Source organism: Crinia signifera, chromosome 9 (assembly GCF_055691185.1).
Source record: "Crinia signifera chromosome 9, ASM5569118v1, whole genome shotgun sequence".
Taxonomy (NCBI): domain Eukaryota; kingdom Metazoa; phylum Chordata; class Amphibia; order Anura; family Myobatrachidae; genus Crinia; species Crinia signifera.
In genome coordinates, this window is record NC_139225.1 from 163,648,195 (window position 1) to 163,675,741 (window position 27,547).

Here is a 27,547-nt window from a genome sequence, read left to right on the forward strand (position 1 = left end):
GCTTCTGGTGCTCCCAGTAACGGGTGCTCCTGACCGAGAACCGGGCCCTCGGTGCTGCCAGGCTTCTGGTGCTCCCAGTAACGGGTGCTCCTGACCCAGAACCGGGCCCACGGTGCTGCCAGGCTTCTGGTGCTCCCAGTAACCGGTGCTCCTGACCCAGAACGGGCCCTCGGTGCTGCCAGGCTTCTGGTGCTCCCAGTAACGGGTGCTCCTGACCGAGAACCGGGCCCTCGGTGCTGCCAGGCTTCTGGTGCTCCCAGTAACGGGTGCTCCTGACCGAGAACCGGGCCCTCGGTGCTGCCAGGCTTCTGGTGCTCCCAGTAACGGGTGCTACTGACCGAGAACCGGGCCCGGTGTGCTGCCAGGCTTCTGGTGCTCCCAGTAACGGGTGCTCCTGACCCAGAACCGGGCCCTCAGTGCTGCCAGGCTTCTGGTGCTCCCAGTAACTGGGGCTCCTGACCCAGAACCGGGCCCTCGGTGCTGCCAGGCTTCTGGTGCTCCCAGTAACGGGTGCTCCTGACCCAGAACCGGGCCCTCGGTGCTGCCAGGCTTCTGGTGCTCCCAGTAACTGGGGCTCCTGACCCAGAACCGGGCCCTCGGTGCTGCCAGGCTTCTGGTACTCCCAGTAACGGGTGCTCATGACCCAGAACCGGGCCCTCGGTGCTGCCAGGCTTCTGGTGCTCCCAGTAACGGGTGCCCCTGACCCAGAACCGGGCCCTCGGTGCTGCCAGGCTTCTGGTGCTCCCAGTAACGGGTGCTCCTGACCCAGAACCGGGCCCTCTGTGCTGCCAGGCTTCTGGTGCTCCCAGTAACGGGTGCTCCTGACCCAGAACCGGGCCCTCTGTGCTGCCAGGCTTCTGGTACTCCCAGTAACGGGTGCTCCTGACCCAGAACCGGGCCCTCGGTGCTGCCATGCTTCTGGTGCTCCCAGTAACGGGTGCTCCTGACCCAGAACCGGGCCCTCGGTGCTGCCAGGCTTCTGGTACTCCCAGTAACGGGTGCTCATGACCCAGAACCGGGCCCTCGGTGCTGCCAGGCTTCTGGTGCTCCCAGTAACGGGTGCCCCTGACCCAGAACCGGGCCCTCGGTGCTGCCAGGCTTCTGGTGCTCCCAGTAACGGGTGCTCCTGACCCAGAACCGGGCCCTCGGTGCTGCCAGGCTTCTGGTGCTCCCAGTAACGGGTGCTCCTGACCCAGAACCGGGCCCTCAGTGCTGCCAGGCTTCTGGTGCTCCCAGTAACTGGGGCTCCTGACCCAGAACCGGGCCCTCAATGCTGCCAGGCTTCTGGGGCTCCTGACCCAGAACCGGGCCCTCAGTGCTGCCAGGCTTCTGGTGCTCCCAGTAACGGGTGCTCCTGACCCAGAACCGGGCCCTCTGTGCTGCCAGGCTTCTGGTACTCCCAGTAACGGGTGCTCCTGACCCAGAACCGGGCCCTCGGTGCTGCCAGGCTTCTGGTGCTCCCAGTAACGGGTGCTCCTGACCCAGAACCGGGCCCTCGGTGCTGCCAGGCTTCTGGTGCTCCCAGTAACTGGGGCTCCTGACCCAGAACCGGGCCCTCGGTGCTGCCAGGCTTCTGGTGCTCCCAGTAACTGGGGCTCCTGACCCAGAACCGGGCCCTCAGTGCTGCCAGGCTTCTGGTGCTCCCAGTAACGGGTGCTCCTGACCCAGAACCGGGCCCTCAGGCTTCTGGTGCTCCCAGTAACGGGTGCTCCTGACCCAGAACCGGGCCCACGGTGCTGCCAGGCTTCTGGTGCTCCCAGTAACGGGTGCCCCTGACCCAGAACCGGGCCCTCAGTGCTGCCAGGCTTCTGGTGCTCCCAGTAACTGGGGCTCCTGACCCAGAACCGGGCCCTCAATGCTGCCAGGCTTCTGGGGCTCCTGACCCAGAACCGGGCCCTCAGTGCTGCCAGGCTTCTGGTGCTCCCAGTAACGGGTGCTCCTGACCCAGAACCGGGCCCTCTGTGCTGCCAGGCTTCTGGTACTCCCAGTAACGGGTGCTCCTGACCCAGAACCGGGCCCTCGGTGCTGCCAGGCTTCTGGTGCTCCCAGTAACGGGTGCTCCTGACCCAGAACCGGGCCCTCGGTGCTGCCAGGCTTCTGGTGCTCCCAGTAACTGGGGCTCCTGACCCAGAACCGGGCCCTCGGTGCTGCCAGGCTTCTGGTGCTCCCAGTAACTGGGGCTCCTGACCCAGAACCGGGCCCTCAGTGCTGCCAGGCTTCTGGTGCTCCCAGTAACGGGTGCTCCTGACCCAGAACCGGGCCCACGGTGCTGCCAGGCTTCTGGTGCTCCCAGTAACCGGTGCTCCTGACCCAGAACCGGGCCCTCGGTGCTGCCAGGCTTCTGGTGCTCCCAGTAACCGGTGCTCCTGACCCAGAACCGGGCCCTCGGTGCTGCCAGGATTCTAGTGCTCTCAGTAACCGGTGCTCCTGACCCAGAATAATGGTGTAGACAGATTCCAGTGCACTACAGCCCTCATTATGGGGCCGATTCTGATTCACTCGCATTGAACCGAACGTGGCCCGTGCCCCAACGGTCGGGGTTTGCTCATGTGCAAACCCCAACTGCGAACGGCCTCTGCGGTTTTACATTGTTGCCGGGCTGTTAGCAGCAGGGAAGGGGGGGTGGTGGCTGGTATATGGGCACTTCCAGCGTTTCGCAGTTGGTACGAGGTGTGCCGGGGTGGGCAGCTGATGTCACGGTCTTCATCCCGGTACCTGCAAATATCAGTCAGTCTCCTGTGAGTCCAGAAGAAATCAGTCAATGGTCAACTGAAAATGGTTTATCCTGCTGTGGGACATGTGCGGTTGGCCTGCGGAATCCCTCTCCAGAAGGTGTGTAATACCCAGGACTGAGTATACAGTCAGTATATGAGGCCCAGCTGGTCCGGCACTCAGCGATGTGCAATGATCTGTGACAGTGAGATGGAGAGGTTGGGGTTCCGCATCCCTGGAGCAGAGCATTCTGTGTGATCGGAGCACATTATCCTGTACGGGGCGTGCTGCATGTTGTCAGCCATTGTGTCTGTGGAGTGATGGTTCCCTGGTGAAATCTATCCCAGGCATCCCCCCCCAACCCCCCTGAAAAGAGTTTGATGTGCGTTCCGGGGTCTTGTCCGGGTCCGGTTTTTAATTACTCCCTATCGCTGTTTGGTTCTGCTCTCGGCCGCCGTTCCTGTATTAAGATATTTATTAAACCTCTGAGAGCGTTGTCCTATCCATGGAGAGGAGCCACCCAGAGTCCTCCTCCCCCACTCACTGCAGCACCCTATAAGGGCCTGTAGAAAGGAAGGTGAGGGGTGAGATGCTGCCTGCGGTGGTCTGCAGCTATTATGGTCATGTCTCATGGACCCCCACCTTCCTCATCATCAACATCATCTTCATCATCAAGTCTCCCACCTAATGGTTTTCCTGAGATTGATAGGAACAATGTATCATTCTAACTCGTATTTTATATAGTGCCACAAGGGGTCTGCAGCGCCTATAAAGTGCATCATAGGAGGATACAACCATATAAACATTACTGTACTACATACAGCCATGATACCCACAAAGGCAGCACCAGCTGACCCTGAAGGTGCCACCATTAACCAGGTGGAGGAGAGGGTGGATCAGTGATGGATGGGGGCCCTGCTCGTTGGAGTGACAGAACATCTCACCAGCTTCAGGACCTCAGTATATCTAACTGCCTGAGACCAGGATGGGGTGATGGGTACCGTTACCTAGATTGGCCATGGCTGGAGGCTTTAGCTGGTGTCGGGGGGGGGGGGGGGGGGGCTGGTTATACTTTGTGCCGGTCTGTGTGAGCGTTATGTTCTCCATATGTACAGTACCAGTGCTTACAGATACGGTTTTGTTTTAAATCCCTGACTCCAATATGAATGTTTATGATGAAGTCGTCTTTACTGTAACCGATATGGATATTGCGAGTCAGCGAGGAGCGGTGTCACTGTATTCAGGGGGTTATTCTGGTGGACACGTAGGGAAGCGAAGTTCGCAGCACTGCATTTCTTTTTTTATCCCGCTTGCATTGCCGCCTGCCCCCCCTTCGCGTGGCGCGAATTCGCTTTCACGGCTGTGAATGGTTGTTTTGAGTAAACATCCGTTCGCAGTCTAGGGGGCCAGACCCACGTTATTGGCCGCTGACCATCGAAGGACATTGTGAGTACGCACAAAGCTAAGGCACTCTCAGGCTTGCATGTGTCCTGTACGAGGTCAGGGCGGGCAGCTGACATCCGGTGATGTCAGCTGCCTCCCCCTGGCACCTGCGTCATCGGGGCATTAGACCCGCACTGTTGTGTGCGAGCGCCTGGCGAACACTCTGGCCGCTCGCACATACGCAGAAATGCTTACAATCAGAATAAGGTCCTGAGTGCAGCTGCGGCTCCTCCTCCTCTCCGGACATTCATCACCTGCGGCTCCTCGTCCTCTCCGGACATTCATCACCTGCGGCTCCTCCTCCTCTCCGGACATTCATCACCTGCGGCTCCTCGTCCTCTCCGGACATTCATCACCTGCGGCTCCTCCTCCTCTCCGGACATTCATCACCTGCGGCTCCTCCTCCTCTCCGGAATCGCTCTGTCAGTCCCTCCATTGGTAACCTGGATTCTATCGTACTCAATACAAAGTAATGTTACTTACACACAAGCCACAACCCAGGGCTGGTGCCTCTAGCACCACTGCTACAATTCCACAATGCTTACAAATGAGATGCAGGGTGCTAGGGAGGGCAGGGTGCTAGGGAGGGCACTGGGAGCGGCAGGGTGTTAGGGAGGGCACAGGGAGCGGCAGGGTGCTAGGGAGGGCACAGGGAGCTGCAGGGTGCTTGGGAGGGCACAGGGACTGGCAAAGCGCTAGGGAGGGCACAGGGAGCGGCAGGGCACTAGGGAGGGCACAGGGAAATGCAGGGCACTAGGGAGAGTACAGGGAGATGCAGGGTGCTAGGGAAGGCACAAGGCACTAGGGAGGGCACAGGGAGATGCAGGGTGCTAGGGAGGGCATAGTGAGATGCAGGGCATAATGGGGACCGAGAGAGTGACAGCAAGGAAATAGGGACACAGAGAGCGTGTCATTTAAGACAAAGGGACACGGGGAGAGTGACAGCAGGGACACGGGGAGAGTGACAGCAGGGACACGAAGGGGGGAGTGACAGCGGGCTTTCCGGACTTGATGGGCATGAGGCTTCAGTGCTAACGGTAACAAGAGCTGGGTGATGGGGTTGAGAGTGTAGGCCCCCAGAGTGCCCCAGGGGTGGCAGTAAGGGGAGCAGCGGTAGCTGTGAGTGGACCAGGGGTGCCCAGAGTGCTCGCACTGAGTGCGCCTCCCCTGCGTGCTCAGTGCGCCTCCCCTGCGTGCTCAGTGCGCCTCCCCTGCGTGCTCAGTGCGCCTCCCCTGCGTGCTCAGTGCGCCTCCCGTCCAGCTGCCATTTTCCTCTCACCTGTTTGCCCTCCAAACTGCTTTTTTTTTTTTTTTTTTGTGGGTGAGTTTATGGTGCTGATACATGGTAGGTTTTGTACCGTGCAAGGTGATGCGTGCTCCAGTGCATCACATGGTACAATACGTATGGCAGCACAGAGTTTTTGAACGAGATTGCATCTTGGTGAAAGTGTGCATCGCACTGTGTATGGGCCCCCGTAGTTTGTCTGGCTACTACACTTTCTTCCTGGCCCTGATACAGCCCACCAAGATTGTCTGCAATCCCCAGTCACCGGCAGGAGATTGCATCACAGCTGCATAGTGAGTAAGGTGGGGCAGAGCAGGTGTATTCCTGGCTCTCTGGGTGTGTAGTAATTGGGGAAGTGCAATGTGGAGTCTCCCTGCTCTGTTTTATGTGTGCGCAGATGAATGCGATCCATTATTACAGCTGTATACAATGGCTGGGCGTCTGAGCGTGCTGCTTACCTTACTCATCCTATTATTCTCTCATGGAGAGGCTGAAACCGCCTGACAATTATCCCTGACACAGCACAAGCCCTACAATAAACACACCATAATGCCAACATGTCAGTAAATCTGTCAGGAAGCATCAGTGTGTGTTAAGTAAATCAGGTTGTTCAAAAATAATAATTATAATTTTTTTTTTATTCTTCATGATTTCCAACCTGTATTGTGAGATCCAGGGGGGTGATTCTGATTGGTTTGCAAACTCATTCTTTAATGGACAAAACCATGCTGCATTTGGGTGAGTTATTTTTGGGTATGGGTGAAAACCGGACCAGGATAAAACCCCCGGACCGCCGGACCAGACATCAAACTCTGCATTTTGTAGCCTCCGGTCCGGGGGGTGTCCTGTCCGGGGGGGGGGCTGCCTGTCACACCTGTCACCAGGGAGAGGAGCAGGGGGAGAATAAAGCTTCCCTGTATGGTCCGGGCATGTAGCAAAAACCGGACGGTCCGGACCACAGGGGGAGGCTGTAATCTCCCCTTCCCCATGTCCCTGGTGAAAGCTATCACAGGGACCCCCCTGGACAAGACACCCCCCGGACAGGACACCCCCCGGACCGGACCCTACAAGCTCCGGACTGCAGATTGTGATGTCCTGTCCGGCGGTCCGGTCCGGTTTTTACATAGTCCCGTTATTTTGTTTCTGTGCAGGGTAAATACTGGCTGCTTACTTTTACACTGCAATTTAGATCTCACTTTGAACACACCCCACCCTAATCTAACTCTCTGCATATGTTACATCTGCCCCACCTGCAGTGCACGTGGTTTTGTCCATTAAAGAAGGAGTTTGCTTGTAATCCCTGGGTCATAGAGCCTTCAGCTATTAAGAAATACCTTTTGTACACTTGTGGTTTAGCCCCTGAAACACATCGATTGTAAGTTGACCTTTAGGACATTTCTCCCTGAGCATCTGGCTATTGTGGGTCCTTGTTATAGCCGCTGTAAAGCAGCCCAGACCGGTGCACCGCCACAATAGTCACTACAGAGCGAGAGGCGAGGAGGACAATAATGTTTTACAGCTGGCCATCCCGCGTTCCTCTGGCCAATACTCTGGTTCCCTGGCAGCCCAGCCCGCACCGGATCCCTGGGGATCTCTTGTGTATGACCGAACAAAAGTTACAAAAGTTTCTGTCGCACGCGGCCGACCAATGAGGGAGCAGCGTGTATTGCGCCATCACTTTCGTTGTGATATTATTCTATTTACTTTACAGCCTTAGCTTCCCTATAGTGTTTGTTCAGAGGAGAGGAGGAGGAGGAGTAGCGGCGGCAGTGGCAGTTTACGAGAGGCGGGGGCCAGAGTGCAGGGGATTGGGCTCTGGAATTTTCTCAGTCTATTGCATTGGTTTCTTGGAGCATAGGCCAAGATACAGGTTGGTATGATTGCATTGCATAATGGGTGGCACAATTATGCTGGTCGCAGACCACTGAAGGATTTGTCTCCCGTACACATATATGTGGATGTGTGAGCGGTGTACATTTGGCATAGGGGCGTGGGCGTTCGCAAGCCCAGCGGGCATTATTTACCCGCTCGCTAAGCAGTGAATTTGCGCTGCTTAGCGAGCCAATGTGAATCAGGCCCATAGTGCCCACATTACGTTTTCCGTGCCTTCCATATTGAGACACCGCGCCATTTCCCTGGGTAACTCCTGCTGCATCGCCAGCACATGACGCCAGGGAGGTCCGTATAAATCTGTGCGTGGAGTGGGTCCCCCTGTACCCATTATAGCTCTGCCAAGGGAAGATGGGATATTCTGGTGTGACCCCAGGCATCTCTAATAATCACGTGAAGGGCGGAGTCATCCGTCTGAGCACACCGCCAGCACCCAGGGACGTAACTAAGAGGGGCGGCCAAAGCTGATGGGTAAATATAGATATTAGGGTGATTTCTTACTGTATTGGGAGCAGTGGTTACAGGGGATACAGGCAGGTGGCCACCGCTTCTATACCCTACATCAGGGGTTCCCAATCTTTTTTTAATCACGGCACCCTAGAGTATAAGATTATTTTTTTTTGCGGCACCCCAAGGCCAAAATTATTTTAATTAGATTGGATTTATATGCGATTCTTAGGGTCAGTTATAGGGTAAAGGGCAGGATTTGCTTCTGTTTTGTACACATTTTATGATTGGCAGCCACCAGCACTGGTTTTGCTTATAAATAATTAACCATTAATAATTTGAATTGGTCCTGGACCACCAACCCGGGGCACCCCTGCATGTGTCCCGAGGCACCCCAGGGAGCCACGGCGCACAGTTTGGGAACCCCTGCCCTACATAGTAGCAGCTAATACCTTGTTATTATCACTGGGGACATAGAACCAGTAAATGCCGCTCTGACTGATACTGGGACTGCAGTAAGCGCTGTCCATGCCTCGGGGCGGTGGAAGTGCGCAGCAGGTGGCACATACAGGGGTCGCTGCTCTCTGCTGCGATGTCCGGCAGAACCCCGTGAGAATGTGTATAACGGGCAGTCTCCCTGCGGATGTATGTGACTTATTGTAAGGTATTTAGCATGTGCTTCATCTCTGCTATACAGTTATATGTGGTATATCACATACACTATGGCACACGCGTTCTATAAGAAACGCTATACAACAACCTGTTACTAAATAATACAGACCTCTGGCGCTGGGCGTTCCCGACATAGGGCCTGATTCAGAGCTGATGGGACTGGTGCTAATTTTTGGAGCCCTACGATCAGGTATTTGCCACCAGAGTGAATCCCACCTTCACCTCATTCACCGGGCCGCGCCTGCGTTCTCCATGACACTCCCAGAAAACGGCCGGTGATCACCCACAAACGCCGGCTTCCTGTCAATCACCCTGCGCACGGCCAGCAATGGGGGAAAAAACAGCAGGATTTTATCGCAAGATGGCCTTAAGCATGTCGACACCTGAAAGGTCGACATGAGTCTTACAGTTACAACGGTACTTATGTATTATCTGGACTCCCATGTTAAATGCACCCCATTTTTTCATACCCCTACTATCCAACTACGCACGGAGTTGATTTTATATAGTGTGGCGAGCGCAGCGAGCCACCGTGCCCGAGCGAGCCCCGCGAGGGGACGCGGTCTCATAAGAAAAACGGGAGTCCAGATATTACATAAGTACCGTTACAACATATGCCGACAGGCAATATTTCGTACCCTACCATACACTACCGGGTGGTGGGAGAATATAACAGTGGGCCGAGCGCATCGAGGCACCGTGCCGAGGGGACGCGGTACACTTGAAATGTGTCCATGTTGACATTCGGGACAAATAAAACATGAGACTCATGTCGACCTAATGCTTGTGTCGACTTCCGGAGACGTCTGTGTATTTCCGGCTCGGTAGAACTCTTTGCTTGGAATGATGGACCCGTCCGCTGTGCTCCAGAGTTGTTGAAACTTCTCCCCAGAGTAAATCATCCCGGTGCGGAGGGTGTATGAGTGTCACAGTCCGGGCTAATTGCTGTATAGGTGCCGGGAGGCACTCGTTACCCAACAGGCCCTAACCTGTCGCCTCGTTCCCAGGGTGCCCTGTGCAGCTCCTGGTATGTGGTCTATACAGTTACTGATACCCAATAATGCAGCATAATCCTACATCTCTGAGAGGTCATGTACACATCTCTGCAAGACGGCCCTAGTATATGTGCCTGGGTTACACCAGTAGTATATGTGCCTGTGTTACAGCGGTAGAGAGCGGTAGTATATGTACCTGGGTTACACCGGGAGAGAGCAGTAGTATATGTGCCTGGGTTACATCGGGAGAGAGCGGTAGTACATGTGCCTGGTTTACACCGGGAGAGAGCAGTAGTATATGTGCCTGGGTTACACCGGGAGAGAGCAGTAGTATATGTGGCTGGGTTACAGCAGGAGAGAGCAGTAGTATATGTGCCTGGGTTACACCGGGAGAGAGCGGTAGTACATGTGCCTGGTTTACACCGGGAGAGAGCAGTAGTATATGTGCCTGGGTTACACTGGGAGAGAGCAGTAGTATATGTGGCTGGGTTACAGCAGGAGAGAGCAGTAGTATATGTGCCTGGGTTACACCGGGAGAGAGCGGTAGTACATGTGCCTGGTTTACACCGGGAGAGAGCAGTAGTATATGTGCCTGGGTTACACCGGGAGAGAGCAGTAGTATATGTACCTGGGTTACAGCGGGAGAGAGCAGTAGTATATGTGCCTGGGTTACAGCGGGAGAGAGTGGTAGTATATGGGCCTGGGTTACACCAGGAGAGAGTGGTAGTATATGGGCCTGGGTTACAGTGGGAGAGAGCGGTAGTATATTGCCTGGGTTACAGCAGGAGAGAGCAGTAATATATGTGCCTGGGTTACACCGGGAGAGAGCAGTATTATATGTGCCTGGGTTACAGCGGGAGAGAGCAGTAGTATATGTGCCTGGGTTACACCGGGAGAGAGCAGTAGTATATGTGCCTGGGTTACACCGGAAGAGAGCGGTAGTATATGTGCCTGGGTTACAGCGGTAGAGAGTAGTAGTAGTATATGTGCCTGGGTTACACAGGGAGAGAGCAGTAGTATATGTACCTGGGTTACAGCGGGAGAGAGCAGTAGTATATGTGCCTGGGTTACAGCAGGAGAGAGAGGTAGTATATGTACCTGGGTTACAGCAGGAGAGAGCGGTAGTATATGTGCCTGGGTTACAGCAGGAGAGAGCGGTAGTATATGTGCCTGGGTTACACCAGGAGAGAGCAGTAGTATATGTACCTGGGTTACAGCAGGAGAGAGCAGTAGTATATGTGCCTGGGTTACACCAGGAGAGAGCTGTAGTATATGTGCCTGGGTTACACCGGGAGAGAGCGGTAGTATATGTGCCTGGGTTACACCGGGAGAGAGCGGTAGTATATGTGCCTGGGTTACACCGGGAGAGAGCGGTAGTATATGTGCCTGGGTTACAGCGGGAGAGAGCAGTAGTGTGTTTGCCTGGGTTACAGCTGGAGAGAGCAGTAGTATATGTACCTGGGATACAGCAGGAGAGAGCGGTAGTACATGTGCCTGGGTTACACCAGGAGAGAGCGGTAGTACATGTGCCTGGGTTACACCAGGAGAGAGCAGTAGTATATGTACCTGGGTTACAGCAGGAGAGAGCAGTAGTGTGTTTGCCTGGGTTACAGCGGGAGAGAGCAGTAGTATATGTACCTGGGTTACACCGGGAGAGAGCAGTAGTATATGTGCCTGGGTTACAGCGGGAGAGAGCAGTAGTATATGTACTGTACCTGGGTTACAGCAGGAGAGAGCGGTAGTGTGTTTGCCTGGGTTACAGCGGGAGAGAGCAGTAGTATATGTGCCTGGGTTACACCGGGAGAGAGCAGTAGTATATGTGCCTGGGTTACAGCGGGAGAGAGCAGTAGTATATGTACCTGGGTTACAGCAGGAGAGAGCGGTAGTATATGTGCCTGGGTTACACCGGGAGAGAGCAGTAGTATATGTGCCTGGGTTACACCGGGAGAGAGCAGTAGTATATGTGCCTGGGTTACAGCAGGAGAGAGCAGTAGTATATGTGCCTGGGTTACACCAGGAGAGAGCAGTAGTATATGTACCTGGGTTACAGCAGGAGAGAGCAGTAGTGTGTTTGCCTGGGTTACAGCGGGAGAGAGCAGTAGTATATGTGCCTGGGTTACAGCGGGAGAGAGCAGTAGTATATGTACCTGGGTTACAGCAGGAGAGAGCAGTAGTGTGTTTGCCTGGGTTACAGTGGGAGAGTAGTAGTAGTAGTAGTAGTGGTAGTGGTAGTGCCTGGGTTAGTAGTAATCAGTACGTTACATAGATCAGACTCTCTTCTGTAAAATAGGAGTTCAGTTGAAGATGGGATGTTGCTATGGGAAACCAATACATTTATAGCTATCATCTTCTAGAAGGTACTAAATAAACGCCCATAATAGTAAATAATCCCCTCTGCGTTAATAAGCGTTCTGTTGCGCTCAGAAGCAATCGCCGATCCCCATCCTTACCTTCAGCGCGTATTTTACAGCAGGGTCCGAGCACCCACAAGTGATTTGTGTTATGACAGGTGCACCTGCCTGTATGTGGTGGTCCACAGCAGCCACCCATACTATACCCGGCCTTGCCCCTCAGAGGGTGCGGAACTCATCAGAGGCACTTGTGAGGCAGATTCCCCGCACTGTACATTACCAGTCATCGGGTTTAGAGACGGGACCTGTTCTCATGACCACAAACTGTAGCTACCTGTGCTGGCATTGGCAGGTGGGCAGGGTGGCAGAACATGTGCGTCCAGGAGACCGCAGTCTCCATTTACTCTCTTCTGAAGCTGTGCCCTAGCAGTGAGCCGGTGTACCCCCTGGGGCGATCCTGCCTGTGGCTGGAGGATGGATTCTTCTCCAGGCCTCAGTAATCCCCACTGCCATTTGGTCACACACCCCCTCCTTACAGACCCTACCCAGGTGCAGCTACCTGTGCCCATTATACACCACCTGGCAGACATGAAGTCAGTCTTCTCATCCGTTTATTTTAAAGTTTCAGTTCAGTAAGTTTTTGAGGCATTTGTGGACTTCATCCTCTTCTAAAACTTCCAGTGCTTTATTATGTTAGTATAGCGCTTACATAGGATGCAGTGATTTTGTGTAATCTTCGATGGGTGCTAAATTAGCCCCCTAGTGCGTACACACTGAACAATTTGACAAAACCCCCTACCCACTAACCGCCAATATCAATGATATCTGTGTTAAGCCTGACAAAAGGATATTGTGCGAACACTGTGAATGACATCGGTAAACTATATAATAAGTCACTTTACACCCACACCCTCCCTTCGTGTTGCATGGTTCTTTGTCCATATAGGAATAGTGGGGAAGTTCGTTAACGATGAGCGTGAATTTGCATTGTTAACGATATTGAGATTACAATTTTATTGTTTAAAACAAATATTGCTATCGGTCAGAAGGGCCAAAATGAGCGATATCTTTCAAAATATCATCTAGTGCAGTGATTTTCAACCTTTCTACCTTGCGGCACACTAAATAAGATTTTAAAATGGTCAAGGCACATCATAAGAACCCCACAGAGCAAAACACATTGGACCACACAGGGGAAAAAAAACATATTAGCCCCCATATAAAAAAACAAATCACACTGGTCCCCACAGGTAACAAAATAAAATACATTAAAATAAGAGACCAGTAAATACTAGTTGAACTGGTGGTGGCTGTAAACTGGTTTGGCCATCTCTAGATCTGGGGGCACACTGAAGAACAGCTCAAGGCACACTAGTGTACCACGGGACGGTGGTTGAAAAACACTGATCTAGTGTGTATAGGGCTAAGGGTGCCCATACACGTGCCGATTCAGCCGTGCGTTTTGAGCTTAAATAGCATTGCATGCATTGTGATAAAGAGCAAGTACAAAAAGTATGTGCAGCACATACTTTTTGTATTGTGCAATGAGATGCCGCGGGAGTGCGCACCTCAAAGCACACACCGCGGCACGTCTATGGGCACCTTAACAATTAAGAAGATATTTTTAAACTATATCATTACCATGTTATCGTGCATATCGTCTAGTGTGTACGCACTAAATCATTAACCATACGCCCTCTGGCCAGATGTTAACGACCCCCTTTATATGTACATGCAGTAATAGTTTGGCTTTGTCACTGATGACCAGGCGCATATTGATGTGCAGCAGGAACACGGCTGACAGTTCTGATCACGCTTTGCATAGTATTAAACGACCACATGTTCCGTGTTTGGCGTCCTTCTGAAGGGTTGTAGTCCGTGTAGTTCTGTAGTATAACATAGTGGAGGGTTTGCTCTGTGCCGCACACGTTGGCACTCTGTACAGATGGCGCACAGCCTGGGGCAGGGGATCTGTTTCGGCAGGTCGGGACTTTTACAGACTGTTGAGTTTTATTCTTCTTTTACAATAGGAGATTTTTCTGTGTTTATTTAAAATGTTGGCACTTGGCAAAACCCTTTGTACTCTGGTAACAAGGTGGCAAAGTCGCCTGCCCTGGGCACAGATTGCGTTGGTAGGGCAGTTTGTTTAGAATGCGGTGTTATGGGAAAGTCAGTGGATTTATTATACTTGTCTGATGTGGCCCAGAGTGGAGGGGCCACCTTCCCTGTCACAGTTACATGTGTTATATACAGGGGTGTAGCAACCATAGGTGCAGGGGGTGCAGCTGCTATGGGGCCCAGAGCTGAGAGGGGCCACCTTTCCTGTCAGTTACATTTGTTATATACAGGGGTGTAGCTACCATAGGTGCAGGGGGTGCAGCTGCTATGGGGCCAGAGCTGTGAGGGGCCACCTTCCCTGTCACAGTTACATGTGTTATATACAGGGGTATAGCTACCATAGGTGCAGGGAGTGCAGCTGCTATGGGGCCCAGAGCTGAGAGGGGCCACCTTCCCTGTCACAGTTACATGTGTTATATACAGGGTGTAACTACCATAGGTGCAGGGGGTGCAGCTGCTATGGGCCCAGAGCTGAGAGGGGCCACCTTCCCAGTCAGTTACATGTGTTATATACAGGATGTAGCTACCATAGGTGCAGGGGGTGCAGTTGCTATGGGGCCCAGAGCTGAGAGGGGCCACCTTCCCAGTCAGTTACATGTGTTATATACAGGGGTGTAGCAACCATAGGTGCAGGGGGTGCAGTTGCTATGGGGCCAGAGCTGAGAGGGGCCACCTTCCCTGTCACAGTTACATGTGTTATATACAGGGGTGTAGCTACCATAGGTGCAGGGAGTACAGTTGCTATGGGGCCAGAGCTGAGAGGGGCCACCTACCCTGTCACAGTTACATGTGTTATATACAGGGGTGTAGCTACCATAGGTGCAGGGAGTGCAGCTTCTATGGGGCCCAGAGCTGAGAGGGGCCACCTTCCCTGTCACAGTTACATGTGTTATATACAGGGTGTAACTACCATAGGTGCAGGGGGTGCAGCTTCTATGGGGCCCAGAGCTGATAGGGGCCACCTTCCCAGTCAGTTACATGTGTTATATACAGGGTGTAGCTGCCATAGGTGCAGGGAGTGCAGCTGCTATGGGGCCCAGAGCTGAGAGGGGCCACCTTCCCAGTCAGTTACATGTGTTATATACAGGGGTGTAGCAACCATAGGTGCAGGGGGTGCAGCTGCTATGGGGCCCAGAGCTGAGAGGGGCCATCTTCCCTGTCACAGTTACATGTGTTATATACAGGGTGTAGCCACCATAGGTGCAGGGAGTGCAGCTGCTATGGGGGCCAGAGCTGAGAGGGGCCACCTTCCCTGTCACAGTTACATGTGTTATATACAGGGTGTAACTACCATAGGTGCAGGGGATGCAGCTGCTATGGGGCCCAGAGCTGAGAGGGGCCACCTTCCCTGTCACAGTTACATGTGTTATATACAGGGTGTAGCTACCATAGGTGCAGGGGGTGAAGCTGCTATGGGCCCAGAGCTGAGAGGGGCCACCTTCCCTGTCACAGTTACATGTGTTATATACAGATGTGTAGCTACCATAGGTGCAGGGGGTGTAGCTGCTATGGGGCCCAGAGCTGAGAGGGGCCACCTTCCCTGTCACAGTTGTATATAAATGTAACTGCTGGGTATTATGTTACATGATATGAGGGATTCAGTATGAAATCCCGGCGGTCGGGATCCCGGCGTTCAAAATCCCGACGCTGGAATCCCGACCGCCGAAATCCCGACAAAGGGGGGACGTGGACCGCCCCCCCTTGCGGGCACGCTGCGCTCGCCACGCAGCGGGCCCGGTGCCTCGCTACGCTAATTTATTCTCCCTCCAGGGGTGTCATGGACACCCACGGAGGGAGAAATTGTCGGGATTTCGGCGGTCGGGATTCTGAACGCCGGGATCCCGACCGCCGGGATTTTAACTGCATCCCGATATGAGTTGGGGCACTTCAATGTGGCAATATGAAGTAGAGGCAATATAGTGTGGTATAATATGAAGTAGAGGCAATATAGTGTGGTATAATATGAAGTAGAGGCAATATAGTGTGGTATAATATGAAGTAGAGGCAATATAGTGTGGTATAATATGAAGTAGAGGCAATATAGTGTGGTATAATATGAAGTGGGGGCACTGTCATAGCGGCAAATGTACTAATCCTTTGAGAGAGATAAAGAACAAGTCAGTCAGCTCCTATCTCCCATTTTATCAACGAGTGAAACTCATTGAGTAAAATAAATGGGGCTCCAGGAAATCCTGTTCTAATGGTGCCCGGACCGTCCGTTCTGTACTATGAGATGTGCGCTCCCGCTCATCTCATCGTACGGTACAATAAGTATGTGCTGCACATACTTTTGTACTAGCTATTCATCGCATTGCATGCACAAGGCATGCGATGCGATGTGTACTATATAAGTACACAACGGATCCGATGAACGGACCGTGTATGGGCGGCTTTCTTTTCATGTGTTTGAAAAAATGGCAGTTAGGGGGCTGATTGGTTTGTACTTTATCTCCATCCACTTTCTTACAAGGCTTAGTACATCTGCCCCATAAGGTGAAATGTGGATACTGTGTGACGGTATGGTTTTTGTAGCCCTATAATGTGACCTAGGACACCACTACTGTGGTTCACAAATGAACTTGGGCACTATTATGCTGAGGTGCGCTGGAATCACTAGAACATGCAACATCTTGCTATGGGGACCACCAGGTTCTAGCTGCGCCCCTGCACATTACGGCCCATGTATGGCCAGGTAAAGTTCTCCATATATTTTGATTGGTTGCTATTGACAACTCCATCAGAGCTTGTAATGATGACATTGGTCTCCTGAGGTTCTTATTGCTATTGGTCACCCTGATGATTGTTTTGTGTATCCAGTACACTCATTTGTTGTTGTGTGTAATTCCGCTCTGACTGAAAGGGCATTGCTGCAGCTTGTTGTGTTACATTGTATTGTGCGGTGACTGTGCTGTAACCGGGGTTCTCTCTGTGTTGCAGGATGTTCCGTCACCTGGTTCGTACTCTCAAGGAACAATCAGAAGATACATTGTGCAGAGCCCGGAACAGGTAAAGTGTTCTACGTTATATAGTGTGTAAACATGTGTTATAGGGGGTATAATCACACAGCTACACGTGTTGTAGGGGGGTATAATCACACAGCTACACGTGTTATAGGGGGTATAATCACACTGCTACATGTGTTATAGGGGGGTATAATCACACAGCTACACGTGTTATAGGGGGGTATAATCACACAGCTACATGTGTTGTAGGGGGGTATAATCACACAGCTACACGTGTTATAGGGGGGTATAATCACACAGCTACACGTGTTATAGGGGGGTATAATCACACAGCTACACGTGTTGTAGGGGGGTATAATCACACAGCTACACGTGTTATAGGGGGGTATAATCACACAGCTACACGTGTTATAGGGGGGTATAATCACACAGCTACACGTGTTATAGGGGGGTATAATCACACAGCTACGCGTGTTATAGGGGGGTATAATCACACAGCTACACGTGTTATAGGGGGGTATAAACACACAGCTACGCGTGTTATAGGGGGGTATAAACACACAGCTACACGTGTTATATGGGGGTATAATCACACAGCTACACGTGTTATAGGGGGGTATAATCACACAGCTACACGTGTTATAGGGGGTATAATCACACAGCTACACGTGTTATAGGGGGTATAATAACACAGCTACACGTGTTATAGGGGGTATAATAACACAGCTACACGTGTTATAGGGGGTATAATAACACAGCTACACGTATTATAGGGGGGTATAATCACACAGCTACACGTGTTATAGGGGGTATAATCACACAGCTACACGTGTTATAGGGGGGTATAATCACACAGCTACACGTGTTGTAGGGGGGTGTAATCACACAGCTACACGTGTTATAGGGGGGTGTAATCACACAGCTACACGTGTTATAGGGGGTATAATCACACAGCTACACGTGTTATAGGGGGTATAATCACACAGCTACACGTGTTATAGGGGGTATAATCACACAGCTACACGTGTTATAGGGGGTATAATCACACAGCTACACGTGTTATAGGGGGTATAATCACACAGCTACACGTGTTATAGGGGGTATAATCACACAGCTACACGTGTTATAGGGGGTATAATCACACAGCTACACGTGTTATAGGGGGTATAATCACACAGCTACACGTGTTATAGGGGGGTATAATCACACAGCTACACGTGTTATAGGGGGGTATAATCACACAGCTACATGTGTTATAGGGGGTATAATCACACAGCTACACGTGTTATAGGGGGGTATAATCACACAGCTACACGTGTTATAGGGGGGTATAATCACACAGCTACACATGTTATAGGGGGTATAATCACACAGCTACACGTGTTATAGTGGGGTATAATCACACTGCTACATGTGTTATAGGGTGGTATAATCACACTGCTACACGTGTTATAGGGGGTATAATCACACAGCTACACGTGTTATAGGGGGGTATAATCAAACAGCTACATATGTTATAGGGTGGTATAATCACACTGCTACACGTGTTATAGGGGGTATAATCACACAGCTACACGTGTTATAGGGTGGTATAATCACACAGCTACATGTGTTATAGGGGGTATAATCACACAGCTACACGTGTTATAGGGGGGTATAATCACACAGCTACACGTGTTATAGGGGGGTATAATCACACAGCTACACGTGTTATAGGGGGTATAATCACACAGCTACACGTGTTATAGGGGGGTATAATCACACAGCTACACGTGTTATAGGGGGGGGGGGGTATAATGACACGGCTACATGCGTTATAAGGTGGTATAATCACACAGCTACACATGTTATAGTGGGGTATACTCAAACTGCTACATATGTTATAGGGGGGTATAATCACACGGCTACATGCGTTATAGGGGGTATAATCACACAGCTACACGTGTTATAGGGGGGTATAATCACACTGCTACACGTGTTACGGGGAGGTGGTATAATCACACTGCCACATGTGTTACGGGGAGGGGGTATAATCACACGGCTACACGTGTTATAGGGGGGTATAATCACACGGCTACACGTGTTATAGGGCAGGGGGGTATAATCACACGGCTACACGTGTTGGGAATTGCTGTGGATTATACCCGGCCTCCGCCTGCTGCCAGCAGCCCCTTAGTACTTCATTATAGTCTGATGTTTGCCTACTAATTGTCTTGTGTATCTGACCAGTAACCTGATCTGCTTTCAGGAGGTGCAGACCCCGTACACCCAGGGCACAATCAGGAGGTACATCGTCCAGAACCCAGAGCCGGTGAGAACCAATCACACGTAACCCTGTCCCTATTGCCGTAGCCTGTGCTGTGTAGCGTGACCTTCAGATGGGGAGACCTCTGCCTGGGGATCGGGGCATCACTGACGCAGGACTCCTGTATTCTGCATTCAGATGTATTGTACATGCCTCCATGATGTCAGCGGTTCTTAGTGAATGAGTACCGGCTGCTCTTTGTGCGTTCTTCCATGTTGTCTCTAGGTCTGGGTTAGTAAATATGCTGCATTGTTGTGTATCTTGAATGCACTTATTGTGCCTCGTGCCTCACGCCTCACGGATGTTGCTTGGTCTCTGGTATTTCAGCCCATAAAATGACTACTCACAATAGTATAGGTAAATCCCTCCTGTTGCTCATTGTATTGCAGCACGAAGTCTTGCCCTGGCATATAAGGGCACCGTCACGGTTCTCAGCAATGCTCACAGGCCCAGCTCCACCGATAGAACGCCGGCGCTACCAGACACCTGCGTAATCCCTGCATCGAGTGTTCACCAGATGTGCAGCTCCCTGCATGCTCTGCGTGTGTTCCGTGTGTCTCCTCTTTACTTTGTAGTAACAGTTATTATTGCTGCAATAGGCTTCTGTATTATCCCAGAGGAGACATTCAGCAAACGCTGGCCGGGATTACAGCCGTGACTCATGTTACAGGCTTGAGGGATAAGGAGTGTCTGACATTCCTGCCAGCACAGCTGGATCCCGGGCTCCAGCCGAGGGGAATTTTCTGCGGAGGCATCGGCCCAACCTCCGTCCCAGCTTCTGTCATTAGGAAGGTGAAGCTCCCGGTTTTCTTAAATTGAAATAATTGCTGTATAATCCAGCTTCCCTTTTACAAGCGTTGCCAGCGCTGTGGGAGAGGCTGGATTCCTGCTCCCTGTATAGGTGGAGGCACCTTTATCAGGAGATTCCAGATTTCAGAGAATTTATTTATTCATAGTCTATGTCGTTCTTACAGTCTGTTTAATGACACTTAGCCCTGGTACACACTAGGCAATCGGATGATATATCATTGTGGCGCACTGTCGGAGCAATATCGCCCGATGGGACAAACCAGGAAACAGTGATCATTTGCACCACGCTGTATACCACCCGCCCCCCCCCCGTCTATATATAAATGGTTGGCACCGCAGAGTATCAATGCACACAGTGACTGTAGCGATGGGTATATGCGCGATAAATGCGGACGGAGGGTAGACTCTCTGTGTGGGGGTTATAACCTGTCAGTAACTGAATTCCGTATTGTTTGCAGGAGGTGCAGCCGTATCAGCATGAGACCGTGCGCAGGTACATAGTGCAGAATCCCGAGCAGGTGGGTCACAGTCCTGGCTGAGTTCTGTGCTGCATGGAGAGAATGTGTGCAAATGTAAGTGTGCTCATAATATAGGCACCCAGCTGCCACGTACTAGTAGTGGGTAGTGCCCTCCATCGCCCCAGGGACACGAGCTATGGGAAACCTTCCATATATCCTATTGCCCATGGTGATACGATGGCGTTGCACAGTTGTGGCAGCTGCAGATACATGCAGCGATTTCCCACCCAGGACGGAAGAAATGATAAATCCAGACCTTATTAAGGAGTAAGTGGTACCGCGCTATAAGCTTGTGGTCTCCGGGACTTGATCGCTGTCTGCCAGGAGACTTTTTCTCCCTGCTCTACAGTACAGTGCGCAGGGAAATCGATTGCTCATTATCGACGCATTTCGCATGTGGTTCAGGCTTCCTCAGGTTACACAGAGTACTGAGGAAGCCTGAACCGCATTCGTTACCTTGTTTACCATCATACAAGAATATTATTTAGACTGTGACCACAATATTCAGTGGAGTTGAATCTCCCTGCACCTGAACAAGACTTGTATGTTTCATGTGTGTAAGTGTGTTTGTCTTCGTATACCGGTATTAGGCCACACCACTTATTAATTTGTTATTGATATTGTTTGTACTTACATAAGAATTTTTTATATTTCATTAAGAATGTATCGTCAATATATTTATCCTACCGATATTGAATGGCGAACTTTTGCGCAGGAATCCCACACTTTTTTTTTCTTACGTGCCCACTCTAGCCTTGGTACCCTGCTTATAGCTGGCAGAAGTGGCACCTGGTGTGGTCTGCTACTGCTGTACCAGTGATGTCATCCATGGTTAGCAGAGTCCCACCCTCCTGTTACCATGCACCAGTCTGGCCATTGTCCTCCGACATCTCTCATCAAGGTGGTTTTTCCCAAAGAGCTGACGCTCGTTGGATGTTTTGGTTCGTGCGCATTCTCTGTAACGCTTCATACCTTTGTGTTAGAATCCCCGGAGATCAGTAGTTTCTGAGACACCGTACACAAACCAAGCTACTGCACCAACAATCATTCTACAGTCCCTTAGATGCCATTAGTCTGCATGTGTCTGTACAACAACTGAAAATGTTGACCCTGGCCACTTGCATGCATTCAGATAGGGTGACATGATTGGCTGGTTAGATGTTTGGCCACTTTATTACGTACACTTGCTCATTAGTGCAATGATATATATATGATATATAGAATGTATTCCTCTGGTGACAGAGGTGCGTGTGAGCGTTTCGCCTTTAATACTAGTGTGTGGTAACAGTGTGTGGTAACAGCTGGCCCTAGAGGCGATGGGCACGGATTAGGTAAGGGTCCGAGATCAGCTGATATCTGTACATTAGTCTTTGTCATTAGTAACTACAGTAATATAATATCTATCATTTTCAGCAAATCTACCAGACAGCTGGGAACTACATCCCCAACAATAATGTCATCTATGAGAAGACCATTAGAAGGGTGGAAGTGGCGAATCCGGAGCTGGTAAGTTTCTCATCTGGATATCTGGTCGTCCCGGACGTCGGCCATCTTGGGTCTGTGTATGGGAAGTAAAAGTATTGGTGTAGATATCTGTGTTGTCCTGTTTTTGAGGTGCCGCTACAGGATTAGTTACATTGCATTACTAATATGTGTCTCACATTTATTGCCAGAATCATTGCACATAGATCGGAGGTAGAGTAGACTTAGACATAATTGTTATTAAATTCTATTAACCGAGGCCATCTGTCTAATACAGGCGTAGGCAACCTGTGGCTCACCAGATGTTGGGAAACTACAAGTCCCAGCATGCCTTGCCACAGTTTTGCTATTATGGAGTGGTGCTATAACTGTGGCATGGCATGCTGGGACTTGTAGTTTTACCACAAAGAGCCACAGGTTGACTACGCCTGGTCTAATACAAGACAGTATGTGGTACCAAATCAGGTGTGGCTTGCAGAATCCAGTTCTGGGGTCCAGGTAGTTAGGGGGCTTGCAGAATCCAGTTCTGGGGTCCGGGTAGTTCTAGGGCTTGCAGAATCCAGTTCTGGGGTCTGGGTAGTGCTGGGGCTTGCAGAATCCAGTTCTGGGGTCTGGGTAGTGCTGGGGCTTGCAGAATCCAGTTCTGGGGTCCGGGTAGTGCTGGGGCTTGCAGAATCCAGTTCTGGGGTCCGGGTAGTTCTAGGGCTTGCAGAATCCAATTCTGGGGTCCGGGTAGTTCTAGGGCTTGCAGAATCCAATTCTGGGGTCCGGGTAGTTCTAGGGCTTGCAGAATCCAGTTCTGGGGTCCGTGTAGTGCTGACGCTTGCAGAATCCAGTACTGGGGTCCGGGTAGTGCTGGGGCTTGCAGAATCCAGTACTGGGGTCCGGGTAGTGCTGGGGCTTGCAGAATCCAGTTCTGGGGTCCGGGTAGTTCTGGGGCTTGCAGAATCCAGTTCTGGGGTCCGGGTAGTTCTAGGGCTTGCAGAATCCAATTCTGGGGTCCGGGTAGTTCTAGGGCTTGCAGAATCCAGTTCTGGGGTCCGTGTAGTGCTGACGCTTGCAGAATCCAGTTCTGGGGTCCGTGTAGTGCTGGGGCTTGCAGAATCCAGTACTGGGGTCCGGGTAGTGCTGGGGCTTGCAGAATCCAATTCTGGGGTCCGGGTAGTTCTAGGGCTTGCAGAATCCAATTCTGGGGTCCGGGTAGTTCTAGGGCTTGCAGAATCTAGTTCTGGGGTCTGGGTAGTGCTGGGGCTTGCAGAATCCAGTTCTGGGGTCCGTGTAGTGCTGGGGCTTGCAGAATCCAGTACTGGGGTCCGGGTAGTGCTGGGGCTTGCAGAATCCAGTTCTGGGGTCCGGCTAGTGCTGGGACTTGCAGAATCTAGTTCTGGGATCCAGTACAGACCCTTAATGACCTGTATTACAGATGTTACCCCAGATGGAACCGTTGCTTTAACTTGTAGCATTTTCTCTGTACAGGACAATAGGACCCGGATCCATAGTGGGGCGAGCATTTCCTCAGTAAATGAACAAGTGGTGGAACGAGTGGTTGAGCAGAACAACCAGTCCCAAGTTTCCATACAGGTAACGTGTGTGTGGGGTATTTATATATAAGGGGAACTGTCACATTGGGGTAATCTGGGTATCTCAGACACCCTATGAGCCATCCAGCTCTCATCCTAAACCTCTGTACCCCACTCACTGTGTACCCCTTTCCTATAGATGTAAGCTCTGACGAGCAGGGCCCTCTGCCCTTGTGATTTTCCTTTCTATCAGCTGACTTGCCCCTTGTCTTTCAGAACCTGGTAACGGATCAGCAAAATGTTCAGCAGAAAGTATCGGTGAAGTCCATTGAGCAGGTAGGAAACCTACACTAATATTTCTGCTGCACTGTCCATCCCCTGGCGTCTGTCAGCCTATTGCCGCGTTATCCGAGTTCTGTAGACGGATACGCTGTAACCAGTCAATGGGCCAGGGCTGTAAAAGTTGGCCAGCCTGTAGCCAAACAGAGCATAGATCTTCAAGGCTGGAACCAGCTTGTAGCCAATCGGAAATGTAGAATAGTTCCAGGTCTTTTAAAGATATTTCATTTTCAGGGAATCTGTCCTTTTTTAAAATGTTTTGAAAAAGCAAAAATGCTATTATAATTTTTTAATAGAAAAGTGTTTTAAAAAATATCGATAATGGTAGAACTGGAGTTGAATTATTTCCTAGTTGATCTTTATTATCTGAGTACAAGCGATGGGAATCTAAAGATCACAGAGTACATTATGGATGTGGTAGCGGCGTTGGAGACATTGGGGGAATTAATTCTGAAAGAATAATAATTCTTATTATTCTAGGACTGTGTGTACCGCAGGTGTGATGCTTCTTCCATTCACTATATTTCGGTGTCATACACACATAAGGCCATTGGGTCAGTACCAGGGGGTAGTGCTGCATTGGACTGGATATTACGGCTAGCTGGCACCATCTACTACATATTGACCAACAGAAACTTTACTTTAAAGAAAATTGATTCCTACAAATCCCCAGACCAGAGCTGGGAGCTATGTCTGCGCCTGGCGATGTAGTGGTGTCTATGGTGTGAGGACTTTATATACTGGGGAAAAACTAACATTTAGGGAAAGATACCTGAAAGGGCTGTGATAAGACAGCACCAAGGACCATACGTGAGCCGGCACTCGCATAAACCATAGCCTGCCACTGTATAACTAGGGGTCAGTGCAGCACATTGTACGGTATAGTCCCTGGTGGCGGTCAGTGCAGCACATTGTACAGTATAGTCCCTGGTGGCAGTCAGTGCAGCACATTGTACGGTATGGTCCCTGGTGGCGGTCAGTGCAGCACATTGTACAGTATGGTCCCTGGTGGCGGTCAGTGCAGCACATTGTACGGTATGGTCCCTGGTGACGGTCAGTGCAGCACATTGTACAGTATGGTCCCTGGTGGCGGTCAGTGTAGCACATTGTACAGTATGGTCCCTGGTGGCGGTCAGTGCAGCACATTGTACGGTATGGTCCCTGGTGGCGGTCAGTGCAGCACATTGTATGGTATGGTCCCTGGTGACGGTCAGTGCAGCACATTGTACAGTATGGTCCCTGGTGGCGGTCAGTGCAGCACATTGGGCAATATAGATAGCCCCTGGTGACAGTCAGTGCAGCACATTGTGCGGTATAGTGCCTGGTGACAGTCTGTGCAGCACATTGTACGGTATAGTCCCTGGTGAAGGTCAGTGCAGCACATTGTACGGCATGGTCCCTGGGATGGTCAGTGCAGCACATTGTACGGTATGGTCCCTGGGGATGGTCAGTGCAGCACATTGTACGGTATGGTCCCTGGTGAAGGTCAGTGAAGCACATTGTACGGTATGGTCCCTGGTGACGGTCAGTGCAGCACATTGTACGGTATGGTCCCTGGGGATGGTCAGTGCAGCACATTGTACGGCATGCTCCCTGGTGATGGTCAGTGCAGCACATTGTACGGCATGGTCCCTGGTGACGGTCAGTGCAGCACATTGTACGGCATGGTCCCTGGTGACGGTCAGTGCAGCACATTGTGCGGTATAGTGCCTGGTGACAGTCGGTGCAGCACATTGTACGGTATAGTGCCTGGTGACAGTCGGTGCAGCACATTGTACGGTATAGTCCCTGGTGAAGGTCAGTGCAGCACATTGTACGGTATAGTCCCTGGTGAAGGTCAGTGCAGCACATTGTACGGTATAGTCCCTGGTGAAGGTCAGTGAAGCACATTGTACGGTATGGTCCCTGGTGACGGTCAGTGCAGCACATTGTACGGTATGGTCCCTGGGGATGGTCAGTGCAGCACATTGTACGGCATGCTCCCTGGTGATGGTCAGTGCAGCACATTGTACGGCATGGTCCCTGGTGACGGTCAGTGCAGCACATTGTACCGCATGGTCCCTGGTGACGGTCAGTGCAGCACATTGGGCAATATAGATAGCTCCTGGTGACAGCCGGTGCAGCACATTGTACGGCATGGTCCCTGGTGACGGTCAGTGCAGCACATTGTGCGGTATAGTGCCTGGTGACAGCCGGTGCAGCACATTGTACACTGTAGTCCCTGGTGACGATACTACACAGCAATAATGAGCGGAGCAGTGATCAGAGAGCTGTGCACAATGTTATGTAATGGCAGTCCCTGTGCAGAGCATTGCGTCCTGGTATGTACATAACAGGCAGTGAGGGGATATGTGAGACGTGTAACACAACCTGCGAGGAATGTAGTCCGGCCGCCCTCTCTGGCTGATGCTTACTAGACCCCTGTGATTATCGCTCTTATGGGCTTAGAGCAACCAAACGGAACCGGTTTCCTCTATTCCCCCTTTGCTGTAAATGTCAGCGATTCTCGAGCTTTGTCCCTGTTCTGCTGATCAAACAACTTGTACTGCGTACGCCTCCTAGTTGCCTGTCCTGTCCCCAGAATGGGACCGTGCACTTGGACACATTTCTTAAATATAAAATGAGCTTTCGGAAACCTGAAAGTAAAATAATCTGATAGTTTCTGAGATGCAGCCACATGACCGAATGGAAGATGTCTGAGGTAATATTTGTTCTCTGTTGGCACACGTGTCCTGCTACACCCCACCAGCCTGTAATGTGTTCCCTGTGCACAGGAAGTGAGCAGTACAAATATATATTGTTTCCCACAACCTTCTTAGAGTCCCAGCTGGTATCCTACAGATGTACACAACGATGCTGCACTGCAGGAGGGCAGATGTAACATGTGCAGAGAGAGTTACATTTGGGTGTGTTCAAACTTCAATATAAGAATAAAGCAGCCAGTATTTACCCTGCACAGAAACAGAATAACTCCACCCCCAAATCTAAATCTCTGCTCATGTTACATCTGCCCCACCTGCGGTGCAGCATGGTTTTGTCCATCCGAAAAAATTGCAGCCTTGCGAACAGGTGTGAACCAGGCCCTGAGTGCGGAGTGTCCAGCGCGGCAAAGGATGGTAGCTGGGATTAGAGGTGTACGATGGTGAGGCAGGAGAACATTTAATATATGTATAAATACTGCATTCACTTGCAAATTGCATCTCTAGATAATTACATTTATTGGTGTATTTTTTGCTGCCGATGCTGTTCCTGCCTCCTATAATCCCATAATGATATTTGCCAGGAATAGGACCGAGGTTGTTTATCTCCTCTCTCCCCCCCAGGGTGTCTCCTGAACATCGAGTTTGTGTTGCAAACTTGTTTCCTTAATAAACTAATTGAGTTCTCATCAATCCATCTAAGTCAAAGCTTGTTTAAGGTGTGGCGCTCGCGATGTGTCAATTATCCACATGTGAAAATGGCAAAATAAAGACACAGCGCTCGCTGCTGGTATTTGTGGGGTTCTGAGCCACATGTGAAAGACTTGTAGAATCAAATCCCAAGCTTGTAGAAAGTTTGGGATTGGATTCTAAGATAGTTGAATGGATAAGAGCATGGTTGCAGGACAGAAAACAGAGAGTTGTAGTAAACGGAGTACAGTCAAAGGAGGGAAAGGTTACAAGTGGAGTACCCCAGGGATCTGTACTTGGACCAGTGC

The 27,547-nt window shown here is 51.1% G+C and overlaps 1 protein-coding gene across 3 annotated transcripts in view; it reads left to right on the forward strand.

Moving 5' to 3' along the window:
- The window catches only part of POF1B (POF1B actin binding protein), a 65,791-nt gene that overhangs the window by 21,461 nt on the left and 16,783 nt on the right, over positions 1-27,547 (forward strand). For all 3 annotated transcript variants that reach the window (XM_083160353.1, XM_083160352.1, XM_083160354.1), the window contains 6 exons: positions 16,851-16,919; positions 19,125-19,187; positions 20,450-20,509; positions 21,923-22,015; positions 23,468-23,572; positions 23,788-23,847. In XM_083160353.1, coding sequence (XP_083016479.1) covers positions 16,851-16,919; positions 19,125-19,187; positions 20,450-20,509; positions 21,923-22,015; positions 23,468-23,572; positions 23,788-23,847 — 450 coding nt within the window. The remainder of the gene's footprint in view (positions 1-16,850; positions 16,920-19,124; positions 19,188-20,449; positions 20,510-21,922; positions 22,016-23,467; positions 23,573-23,787; positions 23,848-27,547) is intronic.